Source organism: Mauremys reevesii, linkage group 2 (assembly GCF_016161935.1).
Source record: "Mauremys reevesii isolate NIE-2019 linkage group 2, ASM1616193v1, whole genome shotgun sequence".
Lineage (NCBI taxonomy): Eukaryota > Metazoa > Chordata > Testudines > Geoemydidae > Mauremys > Mauremys reevesii.
In genome coordinates, this window is record NC_052624.1 from 218,854,408 (window position 1) to 218,880,826 (window position 26,419).

At 41.7% G+C, this 26,419-nt stretch overlaps 1 protein-coding gene across 4 annotated transcripts in view; it reads right to left on the reverse strand.

Annotated features, from left to right (window-relative positions):
- Positions 1-26,419, reverse strand: part of RB1CC1 (RB1 inducible coiled-coil 1) — a 172,336-nt gene that overhangs the window by 75,028 nt on the left and 70,889 nt on the right. For all 4 annotated transcript variants that reach the window (XM_039522880.1, XM_039522879.1, XM_039522881.1 and 1 more), the window contains 6 exons: positions 16,684-16,868; positions 15,577-15,763; positions 15,404-15,485; positions 13,482-13,543; positions 11,256-11,359; positions 8,562-8,688 (listed from right to left, as the gene is read on the reverse strand). In XM_039522880.1, coding sequence (XP_039378814.1) covers positions 8,562-8,688; positions 11,256-11,359; positions 13,482-13,543; positions 15,404-15,485; positions 15,577-15,763; positions 16,684-16,868 — 747 coding nt within the window. The remainder of the gene's footprint in view (positions 1-8,561; positions 8,689-11,255; positions 11,360-13,481; positions 13,544-15,403; positions 15,486-15,576; positions 15,764-16,683; positions 16,869-26,419) is intronic.

Here is a 26,419-nt window from a genome sequence, read left to right on the forward strand (position 1 = left end):
TTTTCCTACTATCCAACCTAAACCTCTCCCGCTGCAACTTGAGACCATTACTCCTTGTTCTGTCATCTGCTAGCACTGAGAACAGTCTAGATCCATCCTCTTTGGAATCCCCTTTCAGGTAGTTGAAAGCAGCTATCAAATCCCCCCTCATTCTTCTCTTCTGCAGACTAAACAATCCTAGTTCCCTCAGCCTCTCCTCATAAGTCATGTGCTCCAGCCCCCTAATCATTTTTGTTGCCCTCCGCTGGACTCTTTCCAATTTTTCCACACCCTTCTTGTAGTGTGGGGCCCAAAACTGGACACACTACTCCAGATGAGACCTCACCAATGTCGAACAGAAGGGAGTGATAACATCCCTCAATCTGCTGGTAACTTATACAGCCCAAAATGCCATTAGCCTTCTTGGCAACAAGGGCACAGTGTTGACTCACATCCAGCTTCTCGTGCACTGTAACCCCTAGGTCCTTTTCTGCAGAAATGCTGCCCAGCCATTCGGTCCCTAGTCTGTAACAGTGAATGGGGTTCTTCAGTCCTAAGTGCACTTATCCTTGTTGAACCTCATCAGATTTCTTTTGGCCCAATCCTCTAATTTGGTTAGGTCCCTCTGTATCCTATCCCTATCGTCCAGCGTATCTACCACTCCTCCCAGTTTAGTGTCATCTGCAAACTTGCTGAGAGTGCAATCCACACCATCCTCCAGATCATTAATGAAGATATTGAACAGAACTGGCCCCAAGACTGACCCTTGGGGCACTCCGCTTGATACCAGCTGCCAACTAGACATGGAGCCATTGATCACTACCCATTGAGCCTGATGATTTAGCCAGCTTTCTATCCACCTTACCGTCCATTCATCCAGCCCATACTTCTTTAACTTGCTGGCAAGAATACTGTGGGAGACCGTATCAAAAGCTTTGCTAAAGTCAAGGAATAACACATCAACTACTTTCCCCTCATCCACAGAGCCAGTTATCTCATCATAGAAGGCAATTAGGTTAGTCAGGTATGACTTGCCCTTGGTGAATCCATGCTGACTGTTCCTGATCACTTTCCTCCCCTCTAAGTGCTTCAAAATTGATTCCTTGGGGACCTGCTCCTTGATTTTTCCAGGGACTGAGGTGAGGGTGACTGGCCTGTAGTTCCCCAGATCCTCTTTCTTCCCTTTTATAAAGATGAGCACTACATTAGCCTTTTTCCAGTCATCCGGGACCTCCCCCGATCGTCATGAGTTTTCAAAGATAATGGCCAATGGTTGTGCAATCACATCCGCCAACTCCTTTAGCACCCTCAGACGCAGTGCATCTGTCCCCATGGATTGGTGCTCATCTAGCTTTTCTAAACCACTTCTTTCTCCACACAGGGCTGGTCACCTTCTCCCCACACTCTGCTGCCCAATGCAGAAATCTGGGAGCTGACCTTGTTCGTGAAGACAGAGGCAAAAAATAAGAAGGGGGAACAAACATTCCAACAACTATAAAGGTACTAAAACTAGTATTACTGAGAACTATAAAAGCTAAAACACTAATACAAGAGGAAACAGGCACACAACAGGATCAGTCTCTGGCCAAAGACTGTTGAGAAGGAACTGCGGGTGGTTTGCCTGCACGGCCCTCTATACCCTGTGTCATAGGTTTTCTCCCCCACTTGGAGCTGCTGGGTTCCAAGATGGGGACCTGCATGGACTCCTCTAAACTAAAATCCTAGTTTAGATTTGGTTTTTGCTGCCACCAGTTATGTTTAAAGTGGATAACACACTGCCTGTCCCCCAAGCTTCCCCTGGGGAACCCAGATTCAAACCCCTTGAATCTCACCAGAGAGAGAGCAACAGCCAGTTCCCCTCCCCCCCTTCCCTCTCTCCAGCCTGCTCCGGAGAGATTACACACCGAGTCAAATCCTTGACTCAACACAAAGAGGGACTCACCTACCCCTCCCCTTCCCTAGTCCTGGAGAGAGATACCTTGATTCAAACTCCTTGAATCAAAGAAAGAGGGATTCACTTTTCCCCCTCCCCTTCCCTTAAAATCCAAACAAGGGAAGAAATCAATCAAGTTCTAAAAAGAAAAGATTTTATTAAAGAAAGAAAAAAAGTACACTATCTCTGTATTACCAGGATGCAAAAATACAGGGTCTAACTTATAAAAACTGGAGAGACTTCCCCTCCCTCCTCCTCAGCATAATCAAAGTAACAGCAAACAGGAATAAAGAATTTCTCCAGCAAACACACAATTGCAAATGTAGAAATCAAATTATAAGACTAATTCGCCTTTCTAATTAATACTCACTATTGGATAGTAGGAACTACTCCAGGAGAACTTGGAGACATGTCTGGTCTCTCTTAGATCCAAAGAGAGAAACAGAACAAACAAGGAACACAGACAAAGGCTTCCCTCCACAGAGATTTGAAATTATCCTGTCCCTTGATTGGTCCTCTGGTCAGGTGTTTCTCAGATTACTGAGCTTGTTAACCCTTTCCAGGTAAAAGAGACCTTAACCCTGATCTGTTTATTTATGACACCCTGGGTGTAGGGCACAGAGAAGGTAGGCCGCATGCATGGGCTGACCAGGCACTGCCACCAAAAATCTCCGATCAAAGGCATGGGGCACATGCGCATCTAAAGTGGGGCATCCACAGGGACACTATTAAAGAAGAACAGATCTTTCACATCCTAACACTGTGGCGGTTGGAAAGAACCGAAGCAGCAATGGAGCCAAAGCCCCTCTTATGGCCACGCCACCTGAGTGTGCTCAAACGCTGTGGGCAGGAGAGGGGAGGAAGGGCAAAGTGCTCCTAATAGACACTGCTACTACAAGGTTCCACTGTTCTGCTGCACCTCATCAGCACATCCCAAGAATGGGAATATGCAGAGGACATTTGAACTGGAGACTTCGCAAAAGGAAATAAAGCAATATCTGAAGGTTTCCCAGAAAGAACTGAGACATGATGTGGTGAAAATTAAATCCTTGTTGAGGCAGCAGCTACAAAGCGTTTGGGCATATTTGGAAGAAGGACAACTACAAAACACCCAGTCTTGAAAGGCAAGACAGATTGCTGATCACCTCATCAATCTCACTCACTGTCATGAACCAAAAGTTTTCCAGGAAATAGGGAAGATCAGGAAATCTTTGGATAACTTGAAACAGATAAGAGCTGCATTAAGGACTTGGGCAGCTAAAAATAATTATCTTGAAAAGGAACTGAAAGGGTAGCAAATCACAGTGGATGTCATCCACTTTGATGAGGAATCATCCCAGACAGAAAACTTGAGTAAGACGGGATATTTACAACATTTTCCTACCCCATGTGAACCCACAGAAGCCCAGAGGGAAGAGACTGGAGTGTTAGAGCACAAGTAATACAAAAGCCCACTGTAATGGAGGAAAAAACTTCCTTGGAGGCTTATTTTGCTCAGTGCAACATCATAGCCCAAATGAACGGTTGGGGAGATTAATCGAGGGGGGGCTTCTATAAGTCAACTTGAGAGGTCCATCTCTGATACTGCTGCAGAATTTACCCTAAAATGAGATTAGGTTATTCAGATCCAAAGCAAACCCTTGATATGTGGTTCAGAGCCAGCAATTACTCTCATCTGGCCAAGAAACAGATAAATGCTAGGAGGAGAGGGAAAGACAGCAACACTTCCTGAATTGGAGAGGACCTGAGGAGACTTGTGTTCCTGACATATCCAGATACTACTGAGGACTTCCAGGATAAATTGGCAATGGACTAGTTTACAGACAGACAGCAGGACTTGCAGATTAAGATCAGGGAAAGAATGCCAAAGACACTTTCAGAGGCCATGGAATTTGCCATGGAACTTGAATCTTTGCAGGAGCCCCCAGAAGAGGAAACTGACCCTAATGAGGAAGCAGCTAACCATGAGCTCTCTAAGTATAAATATGTATCTAATTGCATGGAAATTTTACACTGGTTCATAACACCTCATGACATTTTTGAATAATTATAAAGAGTTCACTTTAGTTTGTAAAATAGAAAAAATAATGGCAATAATGCAAAAATTAAGGGAAGAGGTTCAGTTAAATGCTGGTTTTGTGAATAAATTGGCCAAAGAAGTAGGACCAGTGATTAATTTAAGGCAAACCAGGACACAATATCACAAGAGCCTGCTGAAAGTCTCTTACCCACTTTGGGAAATAAGAGGACACCAAGTTTAAGGGGCTCTACTGGGAGGTACAAGAATTAGCCCCATAGTTTTTGTTTAGCTCTAGGTAGTTATTAGACCAGACATTCTAACATTGTTAAAGAGGAGTTCCAAAACTGAATCACCTAAGTGATGATTCCCGAAATGGGGAAAACTGGGTTTCAAAGTTGGACCTCTGGAATTCAACCAAGTCTAGATAGTCAATATGGCAGATGAGTTAACTGGTCTGAGTTTCATTATGGTTAATAACTGTAATAAATGCCAGGAAAGGTGTGTTATAAATACAGTCTGTGGAAATTTCCTTTAAAGGTGTGGCCAGATGGAAAAAAAAATATTTGTAGACAATTAGTTTGCAGTAAGGAAGTTGTCCTTCATCCAAAAGCAGAAACCTGCTCTGGTAGTTTTCCAGCAGGGGAAAGATGAGGAGTGGTTAAGATCTACTTTGAGATGCGGGATCTCGGTGGAATTTTAGTTACCAAATGTTTTATGGATCTGAAACAGGAACAGATTCCTGTTCATTTGCTGAATGTTTCTGACAAACAGCAATAATAAAGAAGGGACCAAGTAGCAAAAATGTTAACCAGTGGATACAATAAATTATGGTACAGATTAAAACTGTAAGGGAGAAATTAATGAAAGTGAGTTGACAGAGTTTCTACTGGACTTGTTCCAGCACAGTGCTGTACATTTAAATGAGACACAAGCAGCCTAAGATGTCTCGCAATTCAAAAAGAGATATTGGTTGTGCTGCAATAGTCCTGCACAAGATTGATACAGGGGAAATCAGCCCATTAAACAGCGACCTCACCACTACCAGTTGCCAAGAGGCTTTATAGGCCATTGAGGAAATCTATTAGGAAGGTGTAATTGAACTTTCCTAATAGGCGTCAGCTACAGTTCCAGATAGAAAAAGATGATAGCTTTAAATTGTGTGTGTGGACTACAGAAAATTAAATTAAGTTATTTTACAGGATTTTCTTATCAAATACAATGTGAAGGAGGTTCATTCTGATTTTCTACACTGGATCTTAAAAGTGGTTACTGGCAAGTGGTAGTGGGTCCAGAAGACACGAAAAAGACTAAATTGCCACAGTCATTGTCCTGCTCTGAAAGTAAATTAATGGTTTTCAACTCATGTACTGTACATCCATATCCTACTGAACAATAAAACCTTTAAAACAGAAAGAGATACATTTACAAGTGGTTTGTGATGACCTTAAGATTGCCAATCTGAAATTGAACCGTAAGAAATGTCAGTTGTTCCAAAAAGAAGTAACTTCTCTTGGAATTTCCCAACAAAAAAATTGAGGCTGTGCAGAACTTGCAAACTCCCCAGACACTCCCATACATATAGTTTTGTAGGGCTCTGCTCCTATTATAGAAGACTTATGTGTGGATTTCCCAATATTGCAAAACAACAGACTGTAATTTAGCATTTTTAGAGTTGAAAATGCTTCATGTTTTAGCCTACTTGTATTTCAAACCTCTTTAATATTCAACAGATGTTAGTGTTAATGGACTGAAGGCAATATTGCTGTAAGAATACAAATTGCTTGACTGGGTGTTGGCTTACTACAGCAAAAGTCTTAATTTCTCTTAAAAAATTTCTCTGAAGAGAAATTAAGACAAGTCAAAAGGAACTGCTTGCAATGATTAAATCTATAGAATCTGTACGGAAAAAAAAGTTTGGGGCCAGGACAGATCAGAAATCCCTGCATTTTTTTTTTTATTTTTTTATTCAGGAATAAGGAGGAACAGCTTGTTCAGTGATTGGAAAAACGGCAGTGTTATTATTTCACAGTCATATACAAGAGGAGGCACAAGCATGGTAACCATGATGCCCTGTCCAGATGGCCTTGTTGGGAGGGGAAGACCATAAACAAGAGAGCAAGGAATTGGTTGCTCAAGGAAATGACTGTGCTCATAAAGACAGATTAAATTGCTGGTACATTCACTGGAACAATGGAAGTGGGCTGCAAGAATAGACTGCTGAGCAGTTAAAGGCCTCCCAAAGAAAGGATCATAATATGAAAATAATGAGAAACCGGAAAAAATCGAATGGTAAATGCAGACATCCTGGAATCTATTATCTCCTCAGAATACCAAAGTAAAAGCTCTCAGGTCACCATGAGAAAACTTGGAATTTGAAGATTAAATACTGTACTGGAGATTGGAAAAAAAACAGTAAATTATGGATGCAGGTTTCAACTGATTATACCAGATATCTTGAAAAAGGGGGTACTGAGATTATGGTGTGATTTTAAGACTGCTGAATATTTTGGATTTACAAAAGCCTTGACCAAGCTAAGAGAATTTCTACTGGAATTCAGGGAGAATGTAGAAATTTGGTGCAGGAACCATGGTGTTTGCACTGCAAAAGATCCCCCTAAGACAGGGAGAGCCCAAGTGCAGCAGTATCTCATGGGGGTACCAATGGAGTGCATTGCTGTTGATGAGGTTGGGCCTTTGCCTGTGACAGAGGCTGGTAATCAATATTTGATGGTAATCCTGGACTACTTTACAGAGTGGCCTGAGGTTTACTCAATAAGAAAACAAGAGATCATGATGGTTGCAGAGGTTCTGGTAAAATAATTCTTCGCCAGAATTGGTGTCTGGGTGATGCACACAGATCAAGGGAGAAACTAACTCTTGAATCTCACCTGCTGAAAGACTCTCAGGGCCTACAAAACTTACACCATCACAACAAATGTGATAGGATGGCAGAAAAGATTCCATTAGACCTCTGTAAAACAGCACCAAAAGGGAGTAGGACCAGCATAGCCCTTTCCTTTTGATAGTTTATAGAATCTCAAAGTATGCTAGCACGCCTCATGTTTTGTTATAAGTTAAGGAACCCAGCAATCTTCTCGTATGGTGTTCCTGAAGAGGAACAAAGAGATCTGAACTATGTAGAAACTCTAAAATCTAATATTGAAAAAGCTCACACCCTTCTTAGGGAAAATCTCAGGAAAGCCTCTGATAAAATGAAAAGTTTTACATCATAGTTAAATGGTGAAACTTTTAAAAAGGGAGACCTGGTTTGGTTTGGAAGGGTAAGAGCCCTAAGATGGATGAACCTCGGGAGGGACTATGCTTACTGAGACACATAAATGAAGTTGTGTATAACAGGATACAACAGGGTCCCAGAACAAAATCCAAAGTCATGCATAAAGGACAATATGAGACATTATCAAGGGGACAGAATCTCAGCTTGACTACCCTGAGAAACTGAGAATGTAGCTGTGGAAGCTAAGGCTGGAAGAGTTGCAACAATCACAGATTCCCATTAGAACAGAAGTAAAGTATCTCAGCCAGCAGAATCCACAGAAACAATGGACTGTCTTCAGGAACCCACTGAAAGCAGCCCCTTCCTGGCTGGCTAAAAGGAAACCAGGTAGGAAAAAGGTAACTCCAAGAAGATTTGAATGGAAATAAAATTGATTTGGGTTGGTGATGTAAAAATATTCTCACGGAAAAATACTATATAAAAAAAGCAAATAGTTAAACTTATATGTCTTTTTTAATTTGTTTAAAGTATTTCTTTTCTTTCTATTTGGGTCAAGTCTTTCGGGACATCAATGTTTTAAACTGCATTGGGATGATGAGCAAAGCCTCAGCAGGGCTAAACCAAGTTGTCTGAGGGGTTTCTCTGAAATTAGCTGCAAACACAGGAGCTAAGGATTCCTTGGTAAAGAGAGTGCATTAGAGGCAGAAAGTGAGAGTAGTCATGATAGTGCTTTGAGAGGGAGCAGAAGGACAGAGCTCCTTGAACTCACTGGAAAGGCAGTCTTGGAAATTAAGCAGGGAAATTACCTGCTGTTTGTTTCTAGTGATTAAGGGAAACAAGACTTTGTGTACCTACACTCTTTGTGAATATACAGGATTGCACGAAAGAAACACCATACTTGTGCAATCAATTTATCCTAATGGAAACAACTCATCAAAGCTTCGAAGAGGCAACAATAAAAAAAATAACAGAGAGGAAAATAAAGATATTTAAAACAAAAAATAAAATAATTTTAAATTTAATTTAAAATTCAGTTATCTAAATATGGACATAAAGGCAAAAAGCAAAAATGTGCACATTAGCACATAGCAAATTTGACCAAAAATTAGGAAATATTACCAGAATGATCCTAATATAAACTTTGGGATGTTATGCTTCCTGTATTTTTTCAAAATGAGACCATTTTGCTCTCACTGAAGAATTTAGACTCCCAAAATCTTTGGTAGCACATGATGAGAATTTCTCTTTAGGCCTATGCAAAAAACATATATGCCCAAAACATTAATCTTTGGATTTTGGAGAAAAGACGATTATTTAGTGAGCAACCTACTAAAAAAAAATATATGAAAATATTCTATTTTTTTCATAAACCTTACTAAAGAAAAACAAAATACCTTTTGCTCATTCAGCAGGTCTGTAATGGTCTGAGACATTTCATCCAAACTTTGTACTGTTTTTACCAGGTTATGTAGAGCAAGTACATGCTGGTGAAGAGGTTCAAAGTCACAAAGTATGGGAACCCTTCAAAAACAGAAAGTTATTTTGAAATTTTCATTTCTTCAGTACTACAATATCACAAATTCAATTTAAAATTTATAGATACAGTAAACAATCTAATCCTCATTTATTCTTTTTTTTATTTCACCAACTTTGCAGGGAATAAACTACGGCAATAACTTTGTTGCACGTTCTTTACATTAGCAACTCTAAGTAGTTTCAGTGACAGTGTTCTTTCAAATGACAAAAGAAACAAATTTAGATTTGAAGTAACATTTCTAAGAAGTTTTAGGTTAACTCCAGGTTATGTTCTGCCTCTCGCCCACCCTCAAAGGAGATGTTTATGAGTAATACTTAGAGTTACAATAACTCTAAGAAGTGATGAACACTATAACTAAAGGAGATCAAATTGCAACTGATTTCTCAGATGTTTTTAAAAAGAAACAAATTGGAAAGATTTACTATATATTAAGATACACTATAAAAGTTGAAAGAATTTAACACAACATTGCTAACCCATAAACATTTCCCCCAAAAATATTACAGTAAGACTTTGGGAAAAGATATTAATTCTTAACAGCAGAACTCTCAATGCTGTGTATATAAAAAAACAGGATGATGAGTTTGTTGTGATCATGATGCAAGTGTCTCGTGCCAAGCCTCAATACTTCCCTGCTTCAAAACCTCAATCCCTTTAAATTACATATGAACAGAAAAAGCAACATTAATACTAATATGATTAAAGCTGAACTATGAATATAACAAAAAGGGATGCGGTTTATATTAAAAAAACACATAAGCATTAAACAAGGTTTGTGTGTGCAAAATATCATATGTTAAACATTTTCACTGATTTTAGATTCACAATAAATGTAAGGTGAAAACATTATTTAATTTAACAATTCGACACCTCGTTGTCTGGTATTCTTATATAAGTAATTTACTGTAGTAACAAATGGTGATCTCAAAGGAAAAATATTGACAAAAATTTTGATGGACCCTATTAGAAAAGATATTTTAAAGAGAATTCTGTGAGCAGATGCCTTGTTATAAAGCATGGAAACTTTTAAGAATGTCTAACCTACCATCAACAGTGAATGCACTGAAATTGTCCTAACTAATTAATTTATTCACCCAATCTTGATCAAAACACTGCTTCCAATTTTAAGGATGTACTCTCTTCCCACTGAAGGCTGGTCTATACTAGAAAATGAGATTGACACAGCCATGCCGCTCAGGGGTGTAAAAAATCCACACCCCCGAGCAACATATATAAGCCATCCTCAGTCAGAGGTAGACAGAGGTAGACTGACAAAAGATTTTTTCTCTCATCCTAGCTACCACCTCTCAGGGAGATGGATTACATATGCCAACAGAACCCCTCCTGTTGACATAGGTAGTGTCTACATTCAAGCACTAGAGAAGCACAGCTGCAGCATGGCAGCTCTGCTCATTGTAGCATTTTAAGTGTAGACGAGCCCTGGGATACAAACATGTAGAGCCAATTTCAGCCTCAACCGACCACCTAAACTTAACCCCTAGACCAGTGGTCCCCAAACTGTGTGGTGAGCCCCCATGGTGGGGGCATGGAGGAATGTTCAGGGGACAGGGGTGTGCAGCAGGGCCTGGGCCAGCCCCCACCGGGGGGGGGGGGGGGAGTGCATGGAGGGAGTGCCACCCAGCCCCGCTCTGCCTCAAGCTGCAGCTCTGTTCTGTCCCCAGCCACAGTTCTGCCTCCAGCTCTGCCAAAGTTTCACTGCTGAGCAAACTGTGCAATAATGGGTTGTGGTGGTGGTGGTGGTGGTAATGGACAGTTTCCATTACTGGTAAAGTGGGGGGGCCTTAGACTAACTGCCGTCAATGACAATCAGGCCCTGAAAAATGTGGCTGGGGGATCCGATGATCATGTTTAACACATTTCCTAGTGTCCTGCATGGGAGGGAGCTGTTTATTCCTGTCTGACCAAAATCAGTCAGGCAGAAAAGATTTGTGAAGGAGTCATGTAATCCATTGTTGAACAATCCTTGTGATTGTTCCATAAGGGAGCTAGAGTTGTGAGAGGAGAGGCCCCACAGGCCTGATTTGTCCTTTTCAACCACAAAAGCCAAATGCTAATTGCAGAGAAAAAAAGACCTTTTCCTTTGATCAAGATAACCTTGTCAAGCAGCTCACCACAACCCCAATTTCAAGCTATTGGCCCAGTGTTTTTATACATTTTGTACACTGTCTACGTATTAAAGGGTCTAGTCTTTCTTTGATACAACATACATAGAACTCCTGTTAATATTATGTGAATTAAGGGGAGAAAAAATATAAATACAAACCTCTTTAAGCAGGACCGTTTCACAACCATTATATACAGAAAACAATGATCAACTGCACTGTACCCTTTTATCTGTCAGGTACTCTCTCACATTTAGGAATAAAGCTGCACCCTACTTAAATGAAATCCAGCATCTCCTGTCCATCTTCTGGCATAGCCAGACAATGCTACTAAAAAACTTTTATCTTTGTTTTGCTTTTTCATAATGGACGTTTCTTTGCGTGTGTTTGTTTTGTGTTCTGTAATTTCCATGCACTAAGCCACTTACCTGAGTAATGGTTGCACTTCTGAAGGACAAAAAGACTGCAGAAACTGCAAGTCAGTTAATGAGATATCTGGAAGTTCACTGTCAAACCTGCGAGGCTTTCGTGTCTGTATAAAAGACAAAATTTACACAATGATGAAATGATGAGTATAGTCAAGATGACTAAGGTAAGATTAAGAAGGAAAACAGTGAACAACGTATTAATAGAGAACTGATTTTTTAAAAATCTGTAGTATCTCAAAAGTTTTTATTCTTCTTATAGAAAGCTCTAGTCTCATTTTTTTTAAAAAGTCTACATGCACATATATTTATTAACCTTCTCTATTATGTTGTGAGTAGCAGTTCTTCCTCCTTCTTATCAAGTTTTTTAATCATAAACGTGATGTGGGGGAAAGAGAAGGGAGAGCAGAGGCTTGAAAATTAGTTTGCTGCTAAACAAACAGCTAAATATTAATTTAAATGAGGAGTTACAATAATAAAACAGGGGGCATTCTTTTTGACCATGTATGGTACTATTATAAAATGCCAAGGAGTAAAATACTGAAAAAGCACTTTATGGGACAGAAAGTCAGAAATATAATGACAGGAGCAACATTTCATAATGATCAGAAACATGGAGACATGCCATCGTTAGAGTCAACCAAGTTGAATCAAATCAAAGCAGAAACCTGTCCAACTCACAATCATGTTATAATTGCTTGCCACTTCAGACAATTTAGGATGGTGAATATATCCCATTCCACCATCCAATGAATGTGTGAAAAATATGGGAACCTTCTGCTTGCTTTTATCACCTAATAAATTCTATGGCAGTATTATGCTGGTCAGAGTAGATCATACTGATCTCTCCTGGCTTCAAAATCTTAAATATCCTTTTTTTTTTTTTTTTTTTGCTCACTGAAAATATCTGTATTGATAATCCCACAAAAATTTAACTTGGCTTTAAAAAGAAGAGTACCAAGTTGACACTTCCCCCAGTATCATATTGCCATCCATGATCATTTCTGAATCAAAGTGTCATTACGCAGCTTATATCCCTAATTTTTTATCTCTCTTCATAGCAAGAGACAGTACAGGTATTCTGAACTCATGGCTCAGTGCAACTCTGGTTTAAAATGTGCTACTCAACAACAAAAATTCAGAAGTACTATCAACCAACCTCCCTAATTTGAGAGATTGGTATTACTTAGTTTAAAACAGGGATGGGCAAACTATGGTCTGCTGGCCAGATCCGTCCCTTCAGGGCTCTGGATCTGGACTGTGGGATTGCCACCCCCATGGCGCCACGGGCCCCGTGCTGCTCCCAGAAGCGGCCGGCACCACGTCCCTGCAGCCTCTGGGGGAGGGTGGGCAGCGTGCAGAGCTCTCTGCACTTCCCTGTCGGTATCTCCCCTGAAGCTCCCATTGGGGCTTCAGGGGAGGTCCCAACAGGCAACTCTGCTCCCTCTTCCCCAGGGGCTGCAGGGACGTGGTGCCAGCCGCTTCCCGGAGTGGCGCGGGGGCCCCAGTGTGCGCCACTGCCACCCCGGAACCGCTCCAGGTAAGCAGCACCGGGCCGAAGCCTGAACCCCTCCTGCACCTCAACTCCCTGCCCTGAGCCTCGTCGCACTCCTCCTGCACCCCAAGCCCCTCCCTGCTGCACCTCGCACCCATCCCTGCATCCTAACCCCCTGCCCTGAGTCCTGTCTGCACCCCAATCCCCTGCCACACCCTGCCTGCACCCCAACCCCTTCCCACACTCTGCACCCCTCCCTGCACCACTGCCCTGAGCCCCCACCCTCACTGTGCAACCCCTCCTGCACCCCAACCCCCTTCCCTGAGACCCCTCATACACCCCACACCCCTCCTTTGCCCCAACCCCTTGCCATTAGCCCCTTCCTGCACACCGCACCCCCTCCCACACTCTATACTCTCTCCTGCACCATAACCCCCTGCCCCAGCCCTACATTTGTGGCTCTGCAAGCATCTCCCCACACAGATGTAGCCCTCAGGCCAAAAAGTTTGCCCACCCTTGGTTTAAAACATCTGAAAATTGATTCTTTTTGGTTTAATTTTGCAAGTGTTCCAATCCAGGCAGCCAATTAACTGCTAGACTTGCAAAGTAACTTTGCCTACGCTAATGTGTGAATATTCAGATATTGATTTTCCTACAGAAACTATGATTATACAAATACATTTAAAAGCCTCAAATTTCTGACTGTAGTAGAAGATATAGCACGGAATACATACACAAAAAGATGGAGGCCAAGAGTCAAGTCCCCTAAACAAACGATTCCTTAAAAAAGACTTCCCTGTACAAAGAAACAAACTTTGGTTATTTAGCAGTCATGCACACAACATTCAAACACACCACAAAGATGGAACACAACAATCTATTGTACATGTAAGTGTTGCACTAACTCTGGCAGCTCACTACACATTTGCATTCTTCGACAGATGATAAAGTCAAATTTCCGCAGGATTTCAGACCAAAAAGCATGTCAGAATTCTGTCCCCCATTCAAGCCTTTTTCTTTTTTCATGATGGCCCTCATACCCAACCAATCATCCTCTTTATAGATCTCCAAGTATCTTCTCTCCTCTTTGAATTTTCCCTCCAAAATCCCTTTTTACTGTTAATCTTTTTTATCCAACACTATTTACTACTCTTTGTTTGCTTTGAATTTAATAAAGTAGGGAAAAAGAAAAGAAAACAATAATAAGCTTCACAATGGGCCGACGTTAAAAGGTGCCCTGGACAAACTTGTATTTTGGCACCCTTGGCCCCCGCTGTCTCCCCAGGCTCCCCACCCATCTCCCGCATTGCCCTTGCTGTTTCCCTGGGCTCCCTCCCCCACATTGTCCCCCAGACCCCTGCTGCCTCCCTGGACTCCCTCCCCCCATCACCCTGAGGCCCTGCTGCCTCCCTGGGCTCTTCCCACCCCCCGCCCCATCATCCCCCAGGCCCCTGCTGCCTCCCTGGCAGGGCCGGCTCCAGGCACCAGCATTCCAAGCAGGTGTCTGGGGCAGCAATCTGTAAGGGGCGACAGTCCATGTGTTTTTGCCCCCAAGCAGCGCGCCGAATTGCCGCCGCGGACAGTCCGTGTGCCTGTAGGGCGCCATGCGCATTTCCACGGCGGTGGCAATCCGGTGGCAGCTTCTATGTTCACCTGTCTGCGGCGGCGCAGCTTCTGTCTTCCGGCTGAAGACAGAAGCTGCCGCCGAATTGCCTCTGCCATGGCGGAAACGCGCGTGCCGCCCTAATGGCACACAGACTACCCCTGCCATCCGTGGCGGCAATTTGGCGCGCTGCTTGGGGCAACGAAAACAGTAGACCTGGCCCTGCTCCCTGGATTGCCCTCCTGCATCGCTCCCAGGCCCCTGCTGCCTCCCTAGGCTCCCCTCCCCCATCACTCCCAGGCCCCGCTGCCTCTGCGCCACACTGTCTCGAGCTCCCTTCCACAGCCTTGCACCCCAGGCATGCCCCACTCCTTGTCTCTTGACTACATAGCCGCCCCTGACCATGGCACCCTGGGTGGTCGCCCACACTTCCCACCTGTAAGGCCAGCCCAGCTTCATAGGAAAGAGTAAGATTAATCACATTTTTTTTTGTTTTTAACTTTGTCCTGCCTTTCTCTACTTCTTTTGCCTATTATTTCAAGTGTTTGCCCAAATGGTCTTCAAAGAAAGGATTTTTTGTTGTTTCTGTAAAGCAGAGCACAAGTTCTGCCACTGAACAAATATTAAGCAACATCAAAAAAGTTACTTTAATAAGATTAATATAGAAGTTTGTATACATCAGTTTAAAGTAGTTATTGCATTAAATTATAAAAAAAGTTAAATAAGTTTTTTTAAACAAAGATTTTAAATTAACTGAGAATTTTTAAAAAATATTTTGAATTAAATATATGGCAAGGTTTACTAATTTGTTGGCACACTTTAGAAAAGTAACTCAATTTTAAATATATTTTGTATTTGTATATATTTTGTACATATCAAATTTAAAGTTATTTCTATTCACATGAACATCACTTATACAACATATCATTATTCTGGGTGCTCCAAACTATGCTCTTAAGACAGCTCAACTACGCAGTGTTCGTTGTTTGAAAACTACAGAAATGCACTAAAATGGTAGTTGTGATTTAAGTTACAGAAGAGGAAAACACTTACTAAACAATTTCCCAAAAGAGTCCCTTTTTCCCTTTTCAGCTTCATATAGATGCTTCCCATCTTTTATTAAAGCACCAGCCCACTACAAAAGGGAAAACACATACAGTTAGCATGGTAAGTCAGTTCCTATGATCACACAAAGGTAAACCTTGAAATCATTTAAACTTGCTTACCTCCCTGTAGTGTTTTATGAACATTTTTCTCCTTACAACCTCAACAACAGCTAAACAGTACATTTGAGGAACGGTACTGAGAGCCTCTACAATCTTGACTCTTTCTAGCAGCTCTGTTACAAGGCGAAACAAGGCTTGCAGTTTCTCTCCATCTTGGTCTGCATGAAGCATCACAAAGCAACACCATCTATGGAGTAAAATATACCAGTAGCTTCAAGATCATCAGATTTTTAAAAGCAAGGTTTCAAGGATGTTATACCGATGCACATTTATCAAAATTAAGTTCACACCCTGGATTATTTTTTCCTTAGAGTCTCGTTTTGCTTTTAAAAAGATAGCTGTTGATCAGTCACCTATTTATTTTGTTTATGTTGTGGACAATACATCTATTTCCTGAAAAAGACATTAACAATCCTTCCCAAACAGGGTTTTTATTCATGTTTTTCATACTGACAATGCCCTGAAGCGTACAGGACAGCTGCAGAGTGAGCAAGACACTTAATTTTCCATTGAGCAAGGCTGAATGTGATTACACTAATCACCATTTAGTTCTGGACAGCATCTGTCTCATACCGCAAATGTTAGACAATGCTTTCATTTTACTAGGCTGTCATTGCATGAAATCTTTATGTTAACATACTGTAAATAAATGACAAATTACTAACTAGTTTAACTTATTCTATCGCATCACAAACTGCGGAAAAGTATTCTGTTTAAAACATATATTCTGAAAACATTACTCCGCTTTTAAAGTGCCATAAATCTACATAATTGCTTATCATAGGTCACAAGACATTTTGTCCATAGAAACGTTTTCACCAATTTGGATTGTATTAAGTACAGGAAAAACAGATTTAACTATTGTACAAAAAACCACATACTATGCCATATTACTGTGCCTGACTTACATCACAGACATCATATAATATGCGTAATTTCAACCTTCATCACATTTCCTCCCCCGTCCCAAAAATCTATATGTATTAATCCAGAAAAAAAATTAATCCAGTAAATACTGTATTTAAGATTTATTCATATGGCACTTTATATGATAAACTCCAGTGACACAGACCAAAAAAAGCTTTAAAGAAAACTGACATCACTTACTTTAGTCTGACTTGTAGATTATTTGCAAGCTCTTGTTTGGCAGTGGTACATTTCTGCTTAATATCTAACAGTTTCCTGTGATTAGTTAACATAATCATCAGCTGATTTGCATGACTCAAACACAAATCAGGTAGCACAGAAGGATCTTTCAAGTTCTCAGCTCTCTTCTGATTAGCCAAAAATCCCTATAAAAAGAGAAATGCTTGTTAAGCGGATTTGTGTGACAAAATGAAGAACGTTCGCCCCTTAGTTGGTTCTATATCAGTGTCATTGTTTACTTATTTACATAGCACATTCCATCTGTAAGGATGTGAAACAGCTTTAACATACTTACCTGGCCTCACTCTAAGATATGATGTGATCACTGAACAAGGTGGTATTGTTTTTCCAGGGTTTTATTCCTTAAATAAAATTCTATTAATTACTATCAACAAATAAAGAAAAAAGAACCACTGTATATTTAAATATTATTAACAAAGACCAGTGCTATTTTGTAAATGGGCTAATTTAACATCCCACAGCAAGCAAAGCAGCATATAGGGCAGTTTATTTTCTCCTTAGAACTATAGTCATATAATGAAGTGCAGATGGAATATTCTCACACATCAAGAGGAGAACTGTCCCTTTAGTACTTTTTAAATTTTAAACTGTTTTGTCAAGTCTTGCAACGAAACTATTTTTATAGGCTAAAATCATTCCAGTTATCTAGTTGCCTTAATCAGGCAACTTTTTCTTATTACCACCTGCATCATAACTGAGCATCTTGTGGAACACTCCTCTCACTCTCAGTAACATGGTCCTCCATACCTATTTGACATAATGGAAATATTTTTAAAATATACTGCCAATAATTCACATTTTAAAAATTCAAATAGTAAAAAAAAATAATGCTCAGTTTGACAAAAACAATAAATGAGAAATAAAATAATAGCTAAGCATAGATGGATTTATTTCAATGATCCTGCACAACAGAGTTAGCTTTGATGTTTCTGTAAAAGTACTCTTATATTCTTATTATGTAATGCCCCCTATTGACCATAACTATACATGCAAAGATAATAATTCCCAGCTTTCAAAGCTCGAAAATGTTCTTTAAACTTATATTAACCCAGGGAATAATGTTTACTTTTGTCTTGTGCTTGAATACTTGTATTACCTGATTCCTACATGGAAAATAATTAAAATATTTTCCACCTTTGAATCAAAGTGCAACCAAGACAAGTTCTTGTCTAATAACATTTTGACCTTCAACTAACATTTTGGCTTCATTTCACGTATTACCTGTATTTGTTGCTAAGGCACCTGGCATGTCATTTACTAGATAGATAGATAGATAGATAGATAGATAGGAGTGCCCATCACTGTCTTGGGAACTGAACAGTATTACAACTTTTCCACCAGCTTCTTTATATTTATATCTATATACTACTAGTTTGAATAAACCAGATAAGATTAATCGCCATGGTGCCACATAGGGAGTGAGGTATTTTCTCAGGTAGTCAGGACACAAACCAGGCACAGCTGTAGTAATCTAAGTTAACACATTGAACTGCACCCAAACCAAAAAGAGAGCCCATTAATTCTCTGCAGAATTGGTTTAATATGCTTCCTGAGGTTCACACCATGAAACAGGTGGGCAACTGCAAATCAGGAAATCATTTAAACTCAAACTTAAACTCAAACAATTCAAAGGCATAATATACAGAAACACCTTTTGTGTCATTATCCCTACCATTTCCAAAACCGTGTGTTGGAGCGGGAAGGACTACAGGAGGAACAGAACAAAGGTGGAGATTTTCAAAGGCACAAATGACAGAGATATACTGACTTTCAGCAGGAGTTACCTGTCATTTGGCTCTTTGAAAATCTCCACCAAAATGGCTAAAAAGTTACTGTCTCAGAAGGTGACAACAGTGAACTTCTTACTGAAGTTTCCTATAAGTCATAACAATTGTTCCAAGTTAGTACTCTTTCATCAATTTTGTAAACTTCTAAAAGACATAATGTGCTAAAAATAGATAGCTTGCAAAATGTTAAAGACTTGTTCAATTGCCCTGGTATTTTACCATGGTTATTCGCTGCTCTTGGAAGAGTGCAGTAGTAAACAGCAACTGCAACATCACTACGCTCTTTTCCTCTTCCATTATTGGTTGGTAAACGTTTGAGAAAAAATGCATTCCCAGGGCCTAATATTAATAGATTTCAGAAATTTCAATAAAAGATCTTTTAGATTTTATCATTCCCTTTATGGCATTTTCAACCCAAACATGAATACATTGCGCAAGAGCATGAAACTCACTAGTCTAGTTTCAAAATATGAAACTAGTGAAGAGAAAAACTAAACAACTGGCACAAATGGGGAAAAGTCAATTTTAGCAACGTAAAAAGTTTTAAGCAAAGGGTAGGGTTTTTTTCCTTTAGGTATAAAAGCTAATTAGAGTAATTTCTAAAAACAGTATTTCATAGAGCAGTTAGGTGTCTTCATATATTAATAAAGGCATTGTTTCATATTTTGAAGCTTAATACATTATCCTTAATAAATGAACTGTGTCCTTTTACTTCTTGATATTAATTAGCTCTAATATACACATTCTACATTTTCTCATCAGATCAGTAGACACCAAAAAAGTTGACTGTTAGTAGCTGGGGAGAAATGTTAAAGACTTCCTTAAGTTAACTGCATGTTACTATGGTGATAAGGTGATGTAAATGCTAATGAGTTAAAAGAAGAACTATCAGATGAAAAGCCGTCGGATAATATCAGGGTAACACTGCAAAGATGGGCAGGAGTTCAACCCTAATGTATATTAATAAGCTTTGGTAGGTGTATGAGTAACTTATTGTAAATGGTGTCAGGCTGATGGCTATACGTCATCTCTTCCTCTCCCTCAACAGGAGCCAGCCATGGAGATCAGACTTTTGCATAGGCGTGGGAAGTAGGGGTGCAGGTGGTGCTACAGCATCCCCAGGTTTTGCATCCAGCAGCCCAGCCGCTGGTCCCACACCCCTGCAGTCCCGCTCAGCTGCCAGCCCCGCACCCAGGGGCTCCGCTGCCGTTCTGGGGTCCTGCTTGGCCGCTGGCCCCGGGGGCTCTGCTGCCAGCCCCAGGGTCCTGGTTGCTGGTCCCAGCTCTAAGGGGTGTTAAGGATGTGGACAGGGGAGGGTGCAGCTCAGCACCCCCACTCCAAAAACTGTTCCAGCACCACTGGACTTTTGTCTAATATTAGAGTTTAAAGAGGTCAGCAGTATTATTCAATAATAATCATAATCAGAAAAGGCTACAACTGAGTGGCACATCTTTCACTGTGTTCTGTCCTATGCAAAGGCAACTATTACCTCTTTACAACAGAGGCCTTGGCAACTGTATGTCCTGCCTCCCACAATGGAGGAAAAATGCACTGGTCATTTTGATGACTGGCAAGTGCACACTGTCCAGGCACTAACATAGCCCACTCCTGTGACTATAACCCAAAAAAGCATGAAACTACCAAACACATTCAACACCTTCTCCCATGCCAGTCCTTACCTGTGGGAAAAGCTCCCAATCAAAATCCTCCTTCAAGTCTTTTTTCAAAACACACCTATTCTGTAATGCACACAGAAAAGTGCTGTTAATGGCTAGATAAGTAGAGAGCTGTGATTACTGGTTCTGACTTGCTAATAATTGCCCATATCCTCTTATTCCTGTTACTCCATGTTCCCCAATACCCAGACCTCAGCCTACTTGTTGGTCTGATCCACCTGGTATTTTAGACTAATGTTTTGTGAGCAGAGACTCATTTACAGTCACCAGTAGAGGCTTATTCATATGAGCTGTTCATTCTTCAAGCAGTTTCCCTGGCTCCATATCATTGTGCAGAAGAAGCCTGTATCTTATTTTATGCAACTGAACCAGTTACATTATAATTGTTTGTAAAAGTAAGTCAAATTTAGAGGTATACAATCCAGTTTGTAGCACTATTTCTAAGTTTAAAAAAAAAATCCTGTGATAAGAGGATTTCAAGACTCTTAGTACAATTACATGTTGGCATGGTCTGAAAAAATACAGAAAGGAAAGGAAATGTTTAAAGTCAAAGAGAAGCAAAATAATGTTTTGATTGTTAGATTTTAAATGGGATTAGGTTGCCTTCCCTTTTTGGATATTATTTATTTGCTGGTCACTAAAAAGTAGACCAGAAAAAGCAAGCTTAATCATCACAGCCACTGGTAATCGCAATGGCTCGAGGGAACAGTGATCTACCACAGTACCATTACGTCTGTTATTTTGATCCTGTAAGATGCCCTGCCCAAATCAAGCCAAAGGGAACCAGTTGATATCAATGGCCGTGCCATCTTCAGCTGAATCTTTAATACCACCAGTCATGTGAACATGAGTTACTTGCCCATCTCTGCCTCTCTCTTGAGAGTCATTTTTTCCTTCCTCTCCCTGTTTCTCTGTTAACAGATTTATTTGGGCATAAGCTTTCGTGGGTAAAACCCCCACTTCTTCAGATGCAGGGAGTGAAAATACAGATACAGGCATAAATATATATTGGCACATGAAGAGAAGGGAATTACCTTACAAGTGGAGAACCAACGCTGATGGCCAATTCAGTCAGGGTGGATGTGGTCCACTCCCAATAACTGATGAGGAGGTGTCAATACCAAGAGAGGGAAAATTGCTTTTGTAGTGAGCCAGCCACTCCCGGGTCCTTATTCAAGCCCAAATTGATGGTGTTAAGTTTGCAAATGATTGTAGCTCAGCAGTTTAATTTTCACTCATGCATCTGAAGAAGTGGGTTTTTTTTAACCTATGAAAGCTTATGCCCAAATAAAATCGGTTAGTTTTCAAGGTGCCACCTTGTTGTTTTTGTGGATACAGACTAACACGGTTATCCTTCTGATATTACTCCATTCTCACTTTTCTCTTTTTGCCTTCTGTGTAATAAGAATTTTATTAACTGAACTGGCCAAAACAAATCCATCCCTGGCAATACTGAAGACTATAACCAAAACATCAAGCTGAAAGCAATGCCTTTGACAGTCCACTGCTGATGAAAGGATGCCAAGTTTCAAAGACCATGTGCTTTTCCTACAATTTCACAGCAACTAGGTTGCAAATGAGAAAGTGTCAGAGACAGAAGCTGCACTTTTCCCCACACAGTGTAAGTTTTTTTGTTTGTCTGTTTTGGTATCCCAAAAGAAAAAGAACTGAACAATAGCAGCTCAAGACAATCTAAACAAACTTTCTGTTTTCCTCCAAAAGACAACAAATACAATCTTTAGTAATAAAGGACTGTTAAGACCACCATATATACCTGAAGAGAAAGCTAATAGGCAAAATTGTTAACATGTAGCCTTACTGATTTTTTTCCATTTCAAATGCTTTCACTGTTCTTTTTTCTGTGCATTTAATAAAGCATTAAGAAAATCTGTAAAGGTGGTTGTTCAAATGGGAAGAGGCCAGTTATAACTCGACACAAAATTTGAGTCGATACTTGTTTAATGTTTTAACAATAAATAAGGGGGTTTTTTTGTTTTTGTTTTTTTTAAAAACACTTTAAACCTTGTGGGACTAGACACTGTCTCATCAACACAACACTCTACATGTCATTTGGGTTAGTCAAGCAATGGCAAAACTGGTTAGAGGCTATACAAGAAATGTCCTATCTCTCTATGCAGACATTGCTTGCACTCCCTATATGCATGCACAGATCCAATGCAGGTTTTAAGTGATATAGAGGAGGCTTTGGTGGCTCTGTCATTCTACGGTAAATCTCACCCTTTTTAAAATTTAATAGAGTGTTGAAGCAAGATAACATACAAGTTTATGGTCTCACCTTTCAATTTCAGTTTAAGAAATTGTTTTACTTCTGCATCTCAAATCAAAAGGGCCTTTGGTTAAAATGAAAGACTGTTAAAGATTTCAAATACCATATATTGTAAAATGGACACTATTAGCTTGGGAACAGAACTGGAGTGAAATAGGAGCTGTATTTGCTAGAGTAATGAGGGAGACCTTGCTTTCCATGAACTCAGTTCTCTCAAACATTTTTTTTTCATTCCAAAGACTCCTAATTCGAATGAAAGAAATCTACATACATATTTGCATTTTTTCCTGGTTATGAGAGATACAAGGTGAGTGAGGTAAAAAACGGTTACTCATCTCCTCGGAACGGTTGTTCTTCGAGATGTGTTGCTCCAGTCCATTGCAATTAGGTGTGTGCGCGCTGCGGCCACAGTCGTCGGAAGTTTTTCCTGTAGCAGCACCCGTCGGGTCGGCTGTGGAGGCCCCTGGAGTGGCGCCTTCATGGCGGTGAATATAGGTATCTGCTGTAGGTCTCCGCCTCTTCAGTTCTTTCTTGCCAGCTACTCCGACAGAGGGGAAGGTGGGTGGGTTTGGAATAGACATGAGCAACACATCTCAAAGAACAACAGTTAGGAGAAGGTGAATAACTGTTTTTTCTTCTTCGAGTGCTTGCTCATATCGATTCCAATTAGGTGACTCCCAAATCCTAACTAGAAGGTGGGGTTGGAGTTCATGGAATCACTGACTGGAGCACCACTCTGTTGAATGCTGCATCATCTCTGGCATGCTGGGTAATCATGTAATGAGAGATAGAAGTGTGAACCAAGGACCACACTGCGGCCCTGCAGATCTCCTGGATTGGGACCTGGGCCAGGAATGCGGCCAAGGAGGCCAGTGCTCTTGTGGAATGTGCCATTAGTGCAGGGACCTTTTGCCAAATCATAGCATGCCCAGATACAGGACGTGACCCATGATTAAATCCTCTGCCACGGAACTGGGAGTCCTTTCATCCTGTCTGCAATTGGCAAGAACAGCTGGTTCAACTTACGGAACAGCTTGGTGCATTCATTGTAAAAGGCCAGCACTCGTCTAACGTTTAGAGAATGTAGCCTTTGTTATAGACCATCCGCATGAGGTTTAGGGTAAAAGACAGGTAGAAAAATGTCCTGGTTGGAGTGGAATTGGGATACAACCTTTGGGAGAAAGGCCGGGTGAGGCCTAAGTTGCACCTTGTCCTTATAAAAGACAGTGTACGGAGGTCAATAGATTAGGGCTTTAAGCTCTGACACTCTACTTGCTGAAGTAATGGCGACTAGGAAGGCTACTTTCCATGATAAGTACAGTAGCGAACAAGTCACCAGGGGTTCAAATGGGGGTCCCATTAGCCTGAAAAGGACCAGGTTGAGATCCCATGCTGGGATTGGTTGTTTAATCTGCGAGTATAGCCTGTCCAGACCTTTCAGGAAACGATTGACCATCAGGTTGGCAAAGACAGAATGGTCAGCCGCTCCCGGGCAGAAGGCAGAGATGGCTGACAGGTGTACCTTGAGAAATGATACCAAGAGACCCTACTGTTTTAAGTGCAGTAGGTAGTCCAGGATAAGCGGTATGGGCACTTGAATCAGAGGAGTAAGACCCTGAGAATACCAGATTGCAAACCTTTTCCACTTGACCAGGGAGGTAGCTCTGGAGGAGGGTTTCCTGCTATCAAGTAGGACCTCCCTAACAGACTCAGAGTACATGAGCTCCAGTGGGTTAGCCATGAAGCTTCTAAGCAGTGAGGTGAAGAGACTCAAGGTTGGGATAATGGAGGTGACCGTGATTTTAGGTGATCAGGTCTGGAATCGGGACAGTGAGATTGGAGTGTCTACCAACAATGTGGTGTTCCAATGCTGGCGAAGACAGGCTGGTGCTACCAGTATGACCACTGCCTTTTCCCTGCAGACTTTGAGGATGAGCGGAATTGGTGGGAACGTGTACAAAACATAGTCTGTCCAAGGGAGGAGAAACGTATCCGCGAGAGAGCCCAGACTATGATTTTGGAAGGAACAGAAATGAGAGCATTTTCTGTTGCTCTTTGTGGCAAACAGGTCAATTTGGGGAACTCCCCACCTCAGGAAAATGTTGCATACTATGTCTGGGTGGATAGACCATTCATGATTGCGAAAGGATCGGTTGAGATAGTCTGCCAACTTGTTCTGAGAACCTGGGAGGTAAGACGCTTCCAGGTGAATAGAGTGGGCTACGCTGAAGTCCCACAGCTTGAGGGCCTCCCAACATAGGGGAGAGGAAAGAACCCCACCCTGCTTGTTTATGTAGAATGTCTCAGTTGTGTTGTCCGTCATGACCCCCACATACTTGCCTTGCAATCAGGCTTGGAAGGTTTGACATGCCTGTTGGACTACTCTCAACTCCTTGACGTTGATGTGGAGAGACAGCTCGTCCTGTGACCAGAAACCTTGGGTCTGTAGTTCGCCCAGGTGAGCGCCCCAACCCAATGCTGATGCATCTGTCACCATGGACAGAGAGTGCTGGGGCTTCTTGAAGGGGCTCCCCCACATACCTCCTGTGGGTTGAGCCACCAGTGTAGAGATTTGAGAACCTGCACCAGCAGGGTAACCACTGTGCCCAGGCTGCTGCGTCCCAGATGGTAGGCCAGCGTCAGCCAAGCTTGGAGAGGTCTGAGCCTCAGCCTCATGTGCTGTACAACATACGTACATACTAGCATGTGGCTGAGGAACCTCAAGCAGCCCCATGCCGTGGTAGCAGTGTACCGTCTGAGGCTTTGTATGATGTCCATCATTGACCGAAAGCAAGCCTCCAGCAGGGATGCCCTGGCCTGGCCAGAGTCCAAGACCGCTCCAGTAAACTCTATCCTCTGTGTTGGGCATAGGGTTGATTTGTGCTTGTTGAGTAGGAGACCCAACCTGTCGAAGGTGGACCTTATGAAGCTGACCTGTCTCGCCACTTGGTCCCCGCAATGTCCCCTGAGCAGCCAGTCATCGAGGTATGGATACACCTGCACCTGCCTCCGGCCTAGGAAGGCAGCCACGACTGACATGCACTTGGAAAACACTTGTGGGGCCGCTGACAGGCCAAAGGGGAAGACTGTGAATTGGTAATAGCTGTGGTTGATCACGAACCTGCAGAATCGTCTGTGGGCAGGAATCATCACGATGTGAAAGTACACGTCCTTGAGGTCTCCCAGATCCAGAGCATGAATAATTGCATTTAGGGAAACCATGCAGAACCTCAACTTTTTCATGAAGCTGTTGAGGCCTCGCAGGTTGAGGATGGGTCTGAGACACCCTCCCACCCCCACCCCATTGGCTTTGGGGATTAGGAAATAATGAGAATAGAATCCCTTGCCCCATAGCTCCTGAAGAACCTCCTCCACTGCTTCTGCGGTGAGGAGTGTTGGGACCTCCTGTATGCGGAGATGCTCGTGAGAAGAATCCCTGAAGAGAGATGCGGAAGGGGGTGAGAGGAAGTGGAAGAGCAGAATATCCCACTTCTACTGTGTGAAGGACCCAGTGGTCTGATATTATCTGGGACCAAGCACAGTAATAATGGGACAGACAGTTCAGGAAACAGGAATGAGGATACGGTACGTAGACTGGTCCGCCGTCCTCGGGCGCACCTTTCAAAAGGCCTGTGTGACGGAGCGATTCTGGCGGGACCCAACTGAGAGTGCCAAATCAGGACCAATTGCTTAAACAGGGCAGTTACAGCCCTAGGCTGGGGTTTTTCCACCTCTAAGGCAAACCAAACCAGCCAGACAAAAAGGACTTTGGTCTCACCCCACTGGCTAACCACAAGTCACACAAGCAATTTCCTTAGACACTCCAGTCTCCCAGTATCACCACCAGTGCACTCGTCCTGGGGATAAATGGTTATGAAAACCAACACCCCAATAAAAGAAAAAGGTTCCCTCGATCCCAAAGGACC